This window comes from Elaeis guineensis, chromosome 8 (assembly GCF_000442705.2).
Source record: "Elaeis guineensis isolate ETL-2024a chromosome 8, EG11, whole genome shotgun sequence".
NCBI lineage: Eukaryota > Viridiplantae > Streptophyta > Magnoliopsida > Arecales > Arecaceae > Elaeis > Elaeis guineensis.
The window spans coordinates 136125152-136132249 of NC_026000.2; the positions used below are offsets into that span (position 1 = coordinate 136125152).

At 36.7% G+C, this 7098-nt stretch overlaps 2 protein-coding genes across 2 annotated transcripts; both read right to left on the bottom strand.

Moving 5' to 3' along the window:
* Nucleotides 1-388: 388 nt before the first annotated feature.
* On the bottom strand, nucleotides 389-3474 carry LOC105049384 (cyclin-dependent kinase B2-1). The gene is made up of 8 exons (XM_010929008.4): nucleotides 3225-3474; nucleotides 2323-2464; nucleotides 1878-1939; nucleotides 1667-1778; nucleotides 1415-1508; nucleotides 1227-1296; nucleotides 990-1128; nucleotides 389-721 (listed from the first exon to the last, which is right to left on the bottom strand). Exons 1-8 carry the CDS (start codon nucleotides 3440-3442, stop codon nucleotides 629-631), a joined length of 930 nt encoding a protein of 309 aa, XP_010927310.1. The 5' UTR covers nucleotides 3443-3474; the 3' UTR covers nucleotides 389-628.
* Nucleotides 3475-5878: 2404 nt separating this feature from the next.
* LOC105049385 (inactive protein RESTRICTED TEV MOVEMENT 1) lies at nucleotides 5879-7098 on the bottom strand. Its single transcript, XM_010929009.4, has 3 exons — nucleotides 6948-7098; nucleotides 6655-6870; nucleotides 5879-6485 (listed from the first exon to the last, which is right to left on the bottom strand). The coding sequence occupies exons 1-3, from the start codon at nucleotides 6984-6986 to the stop codon at nucleotides 6081-6083; spliced, it is 660 nt and encodes a 219-aa protein (XP_010927311.1). The 5' UTR covers nucleotides 6987-7098; the 3' UTR covers nucleotides 5879-6080.

Consider the following 7098-nt stretch of genomic DNA (forward strand, 5'->3'; position numbering starts at 1 on the left):
CAGTAGTGCCATAGTGACAAAGCTTATAGAATTTTTTTCAGTATATTCTCCATCCATTTCCATATTAAGATGAAAATTCTGAAACAGGCAAATATAAAATATAACCCCTGCCTTAATCTATGAGAAAAATATATGAATGTTGGTCCATTGTTCGATCCTTAAGTCCAAAGAAGGAGGATAACCCTAGAATATAATCCCTGTCTTAAAAGCCCAATGATTTTATGGTCCCTACTCTTTTCTGCTAGTATCTAAGGATAATCTAATTAAGTACCTATGCAAGTAAACAAATTTTTAGTATTCTTTTGATTACAAAAAGTATCCATGAAATAAAAAACCAAGGCAATTTCATACTTGAATCTGATAAAAAGTTGTAACAAAACTTCATACGGGTCAGGATATTAGTAAATCAAGTCATACACCTTATCATTCTTGAAAAGGTTTTGATCGCCATCTTTCTCAGCTACTGAGGCAGTAAAAACATTACAAAGCTTTAGATTTTAATGCCAACCCCCGCTCGGTGAATTGCAATGCTTAAGGAAAGCAGGCATATACACCAAAATAACACCAGCCACAATAAATCTGATAGTTCTGGACAGAACACCTACTTAGTACCAGTACTTTAAAGATCTCAAAAGTATGCTTTATTTACATCATTAAAGTATGGGTGCTCCATTGCTTTCTTTGCAGAGATCCGCTTCGAAGGATCGTACTGCAACATCTTCTGCAAAAATGTGGAAGTAGTCAAGCAGCAAGATTATAAAGTAAATAGGAAGGCACACACGCACACACGCACATCACATCTATTCCACTACTCACAACTACATAATATATTAAAAAGAATGTACCAGGAACAGCATTTCAGTAGCCTAGCAGCATTTCGGTGGAAGGTAACACCTTGGTTTTCATTTGTTTTAAGAGAGATGCTTCCTATGCATACAGAAGACCCTGAGATCTAATGAAATTAGAGTGCATGCAGGCTCAAAACTCACCGAAAGTAGATCAATTCCATCAGCATCGAGATCTGGAACTTCTGAGGAAAGTTTCTTTGGGCCCCATTGAGGATATTCATGCCAATTGGGTAATTTGCTTACTTCCGGCCACACCTCTTCATTTGGAGTGCCCATTAACCTGCAAAATAAATGAATAAATGATCAACACTGAAAGAAAAAAAAAAAATAGTCAATAACAATAATATTCTCAAAGGAAAATAAGGAAAACCACTTCACCTGAAAATATGAAGGAGCTGCTGCAGCTCAGAGTCTCCAGGAAATAGTGCTTGAGTTGTAACTAGTTCGGCTAGAATATAAGAAGACCAAGAAAAAAAGAGTTAGGTTACCTTCAAAGAAAAATAATGCTTATTTTTCAAAAGGCATGAGTTCCTAGAATGCTTGGTCAGCCTAAATGAACTGCCTACCAAGTATACAGCCAATAGACCACATATCAACTGGTGTTGAATAATGTGTGGCCCCAAGAAGCACTTCAGGAGCTCTATACCACAGTGTCAGTATCTGAAACAAATAGTTTTCTTAATAGTTAATATTAATGCAACTTTAACAAAAGAATAAGCTGTGGAATCCAAGGTGTCAAGGGCTTGGATATCATTAGAAATCCCAATGAAGGTAATATTACTTCAACAAAAAATCAAGATTATTTCGAAAGCACAAACCTCATGAGTATACTTCTTTAGGGGAATAGTGAATGCTCTACTGAGTCCAAGGTCTGCTACTTTAAGCATCATCGTCTTTGGATCCATCAAAAGATTGTGAGGCTTCAGGTCTCTGCAAATGAAAAGAGAGCATGAGATGTAAATTAAGAAAATGGGACCTGTTGTGTGCAAACTGTAGACCAGGAAAAGATGATGATGATGTATATTTTACCTATGCAGTACACCATGACCATGACAGAATGCTACACCCTTGCAAAGTTGGTACATCAAAATCTGCAGGAAGAAGAATACCAACTCCTAAGAATCTCCACCCAACTTGTTCTAATTGTTTCATTGATAAATAAATAATAACTGGTGTAGCAGATGATCTCCAATGACCAAGATGTTCCACTTCCAAAAGAAAAAGGAAAACTTGCAGGTATACTTGGGGATCATTGATAACATCGAGAATAATGGCTGATAGACCATCAGCAGTACACGGATGGGTTCTCTGCTTCATTTTTAGCAAAATGCAGACATTTTCGTTTTTGATTCATTAAGCAGAAAAACCTATGAGAAATATGATTAAGTATGGGAACCTTGGTAGCAATTTTGGTTCAAAATTACGGTTCGATGGGCAATATATATGTCTATCTGAGAAGCTGTTAGAAGGTCACCTTCACAAATTTGGATGGAATCTTCTCCTGGGTTGCACGGAAGCTTCTGATGTATTTCTTAAGATCCGTGTCCATGTACTCAAAGACCAGATAAAGAATTGTCTGCCCTTCTTTGTTCTGGCCTTGTATGAGATCCAGCAGCCTGGAATTGGTAGTGGAGGCAATAAATTTAGCGGAATCCTCAGTAAATTGGGAAGGTGAGAGAAGACAAATGTAAAGAAGAAAGCGTAAAAAGTGCACTAAAGAAAGGGAAATTAGATAGGGAGATGAAGGAGCTGGAAATTGCACAAAGAAATGACTTCCTTTTTTTCCATCCCAGCAGATTAACAAGATATAAGATGTATATCATCTAATATGAATGGAAGGCTGAATACTACAAACTAGAACATTGTTCCAAAGAAAAACTTAATGAAAACAAGATAGAAGCATCAAAACAATCACAAAATCATAACTTTATGTCAACCCAATATCACCCCACCCCAAAACACCAAAAAAAAAAAGAAAAAAGAAAAAAAAAAAGAGAGACACATACAATGAGAACCAAGAAACCAGTCAAGACTCTGAATCAAGAAAAATAAACCAGAACAAGATAATCATATTAAAAAATTCAACTTTGATTAGTTCAGGGATTTGAAAGACGGAGAATCATAAGAACTAAGAAGATGTACGGCTAACACACACAAAAAAGGAACCCTGATAGATAAAACCCTGGCCAAAAAATAGAGCCATAAAAAAAATCTAAAGGAAATCAAAATCCATCGACTTACAAAAAAGATCATGAGACCCAAAATCAAAAACTTGAAAACGGTCGTTATACTCTAATAACCGAAATCCTAAACTCCCTAAAGAGAGAGATTGAGCGGCAGAACGAACAATAGAAAAAAGAGAAAAGATTCGCTCACCGGACGACATGGGGGTCGATGGAGAGCATTCTGAGAAGCGAGACCTCGCGAAGAGTGGTTGGAGGGACACCCTCGTCGTCCTCCGGCAGGCGGGTCTTCTTGAGGGCGACGATCTTTCCCGTGGCCTTCTCCCTCGCTTTGTAGACCTTGCCATAGGTCCCTTCTCCGACCTTCTCCAGCTTCTCGTAGGCATCCATGACTCTCACCGTCACTGCCATCTTTCTCTCGCTCGCTCGCTCGCTCGCAAAGATTTTGGGGAAAGGATCGAGAGAGGCCGGGTTTTATGTGAGAAAAGATAGCCGTTAGGGCTTTTAGTACGATGCACAACGGCTAGAATGTTTGAAATTATACGGAAGAGCCACTATGGGTGCCAATGGGCTGACCCATAGGTCTAATCATTACTCGGGCCGGATATTGAGTTCATTCCAAAAGTTTAGATCTCTTGGCCCACGCCCATCCTTCTGCTTAACATCAATGCTTAATCTCCACTTCTCCTATTACAATTCTGTGCCAAGGGAGAAATTATTAGTTGGAATTGTTCTACCATGTGTACCTGGAATTGTTCTACCATGTGTACCTTACATTATCCAGTAAAAAGTGACCACATCAATCCAAAAAAGTTAACTTTTCTTCATTCAAATTAACAAAAGTTGTTAGTGGTTAAAGTAAACCTTTTTTCCTCCAAAACTTTCAAATAAAGCTTGGATAATAATGCTCCTTTCTAATAATAAATGATGTGATGATTTTTTATTGGATGATGTAAGATACATATGGTAGAATGGTTCTAATCACTAATTTCTTGTGCAAAAAAGTCCCGTTACACAAGCATATTTGATGTGGCCCTTGCTAGTGGGATGCGGGCTGCCTTGACATCCGCATCATGCCAACTAAGGAGTAGGAACCTAGTCATGTGAATCAAGATGGTAAGACTCAATTTTCTTTCTAGGATTGAGTGGGTGCTTGCTTACTCACAAGAATCATCGGATCTATTGGTATCATGCTGAAGTAGTGTCAAAGATGTTTTGATGGGTCTCTTAGTCATTAATTTTGGGAAAAATGATTAAATGAGTTGCTTATGTTGAGCCCATTTTGCAAATCATGGAAGGGCATCCAAATGCATGAAGCTCTAACTATTGCAAAGCCTAGAAAGATTTAGATATGCACGGATCTTATCCCTATATATAAAAAAGTTATTTTATATTTTAAATGCACGAGTTTTACTATTATGTCCTGCATGCTCATTATATAAATCATGGACTACTAAAATCAAAAATTCATCTTGCTCATTATCTAAATCAGTTAAAGTGGCTTCGTGCTACAACTAAGAGTAGTTGTTTAGGGATAGCTTTAGGCTTGATTGAGCTCGACTTTTGATCCGAACCCCAAACTCAATCCACCCGAAAGTTGAGTTTGCAAGTTTAGATCAAGCCCTAAAACCAAGGCTGTCTAACTAGATTTCACCTCTTGCTCTCGCCTCCTCTCGGCTTCCCACTTTCTAGCCATTTCTCCTCTCTCGAGAATCCCTAAGGACTCATTTGATTCACGAAAAAAAATTTTCTTCTTAAAAAATAATTTTTTGAAAAATTATTTTCTGAGAATAAAATTTTAACATATTTGATTAACCATGAAAAAATGACTTATTATAAAGTCGCTTATATTTGATTAAACACCCATTTTTTTAAAAAAATTATGTAGAATACCTATTATATTCTTAATAGATATAAGACCATATTTTTTTACTCTTAAACTTTATATAAAAAATAATATTATATTTTTATTAATATAAATATAATATTAATATATTATAATATAACATTAAATCATAATATTTATTATATTAATATTATATTAATATATTTATATAGATGCTTTATTAATATTAATAAAAAGGTTATATTAGTATAAATATTAAAATATAATAAATACTATAATATTAATATTATGTTATATTCATATAATTATTAGGATAATATTAATATATTATTATATTAATATTTATAAAAAATATTTAAATAATATTTTTGATAATTTGTATGCTCCACAATCACATATATCACTATTCAGTATTTCATCCCGATCATCTATTAATATTTTGTAAAATCTTAACCATAAATTTTAAAAGATATTTTTGAAAAAAAAAAAGCACCATCATTTTTCATCCCGTAAAAAATTTCAAAATCTATATCTCCCATAGATTTGCACTTCATATAAAATGTGGGAAGGATTTTGTCATGCAAAAAAAATTTTTCATTCTATTTTCTCTTAAAACTCCAATCAAATAAGAGACCTCCGCTTCACTTCCTAAGAATTACTTCTTCCCCCTCCACTTATTGCGAACCAAACGAATCCTAAGTGTTTTTGTCCTTCACCAGCAGTCTACATTGTCCAATGAATCCTCCTATTATTCTCCCATACCCCGTCCAAAATCCTAGCTTTTCTCAACGCTTCGGTCCCTATCTTCCCTCACTCCAATCCCTCCCTATGCCAAAGAGGGGTGATGCCATCATGGAGACAGCCGATCAGGCCACCACATCAATTAAACAAGTTTTCGACACTATTAAGACTTTCCTTAGCTAATCAGTCTTTACTTTGTTTATACAGCAATCCATTTGAAGCCGAGTGAAATCATATGGTACATCAAATATTAAAGAAAATACTGAAATATATAATCATCAATCCAATAACTTCCTCAGTCCCTTCTGTCACACACAACAACAACAACAAAAGAAAAAAAGAAAAAAAAAAAAAACACTGCTGCTGGTAGTACTAATGCACACTTATAAAACATATGCTTGCCCAGGCCATTAGAAGTTGTACATGGAAACATCATCATCTGCCTGCAAATTCTACCATCTGCTAGCTCCCTGTGGTTGATGTTTCATTGGATTCAGCCATGTCCTGCAATGGAGGTGAGATAATAGCCTGGGTTGGCGTGGCCATAGTTGGAATCGGATCATTGTTGATAGGGCGCACTGCCATGGCTCTGACATACACCCCCATGGCGCGGAGCATACCAGACTCACCATTCGAGCAGTAACCATGGAATCCACAAATGCCGGTGCTGCTGTTGTAACGAAAGCGCTCCCCCTTCTCTTTACCGAAAGGTCCATATGTTGCTCGACCAGTGCCAAACTTGAGTGATCTAATGATCGTGATATAATTACCCGGGTCGTCTTCGTCCAATCTCCACGCATCTTCAGGGTCAAGACACCATCGGCCGTAATACCCACTCACCCAAGTGAGAGGTTCATTGAAAGAAATCTACCAAACATGGACTTGTCAATGAAACCTTTGAGGATACTAATAAATGATCAAACTCTTCATATGTTGTTGAAATAATGCCATGGCATTTATTTCTTCTTATTCTTCTTTTCCCCCCTCAAAAAAAAAAAAAAAAAAAAAAAACTTAGAAGAATACATGAACACTTACCACATCAAAATTGCCTTCAGTGCCTCCATGCCTGTTGGAGACAACAGTGATCCCGTCCCGCTCGTATGTGGTCTGGATGGAGTCGATATACTCTCCATGGCATATACAAATCTGCTTCACATCACCTCCAAAACCATCATCCCATGCTTCAAGAAAGCCATCCTTCCCTCCCTTTGGACCCAACTTGAGATAAATCTCCCCATCTGCTGCCGAGATCTACATAGTTCTCCCACTTGTTAAGTGGCATCATACACTAATTTACACCATTTCTAAGATCTAAACAGAAGCCTTACCATTTTTGAAGGCAGCTGAAGACCTGAAGTGGTAATCATCGGCTGATCCAAGTGTCTCTATTGAATAAGTGAGTGTTAATGGTATATGTACGCATTCTGAGGGCAACTTTCCCATTCCCAAAACACCTTTTACTGTGGAGTAACATGATGG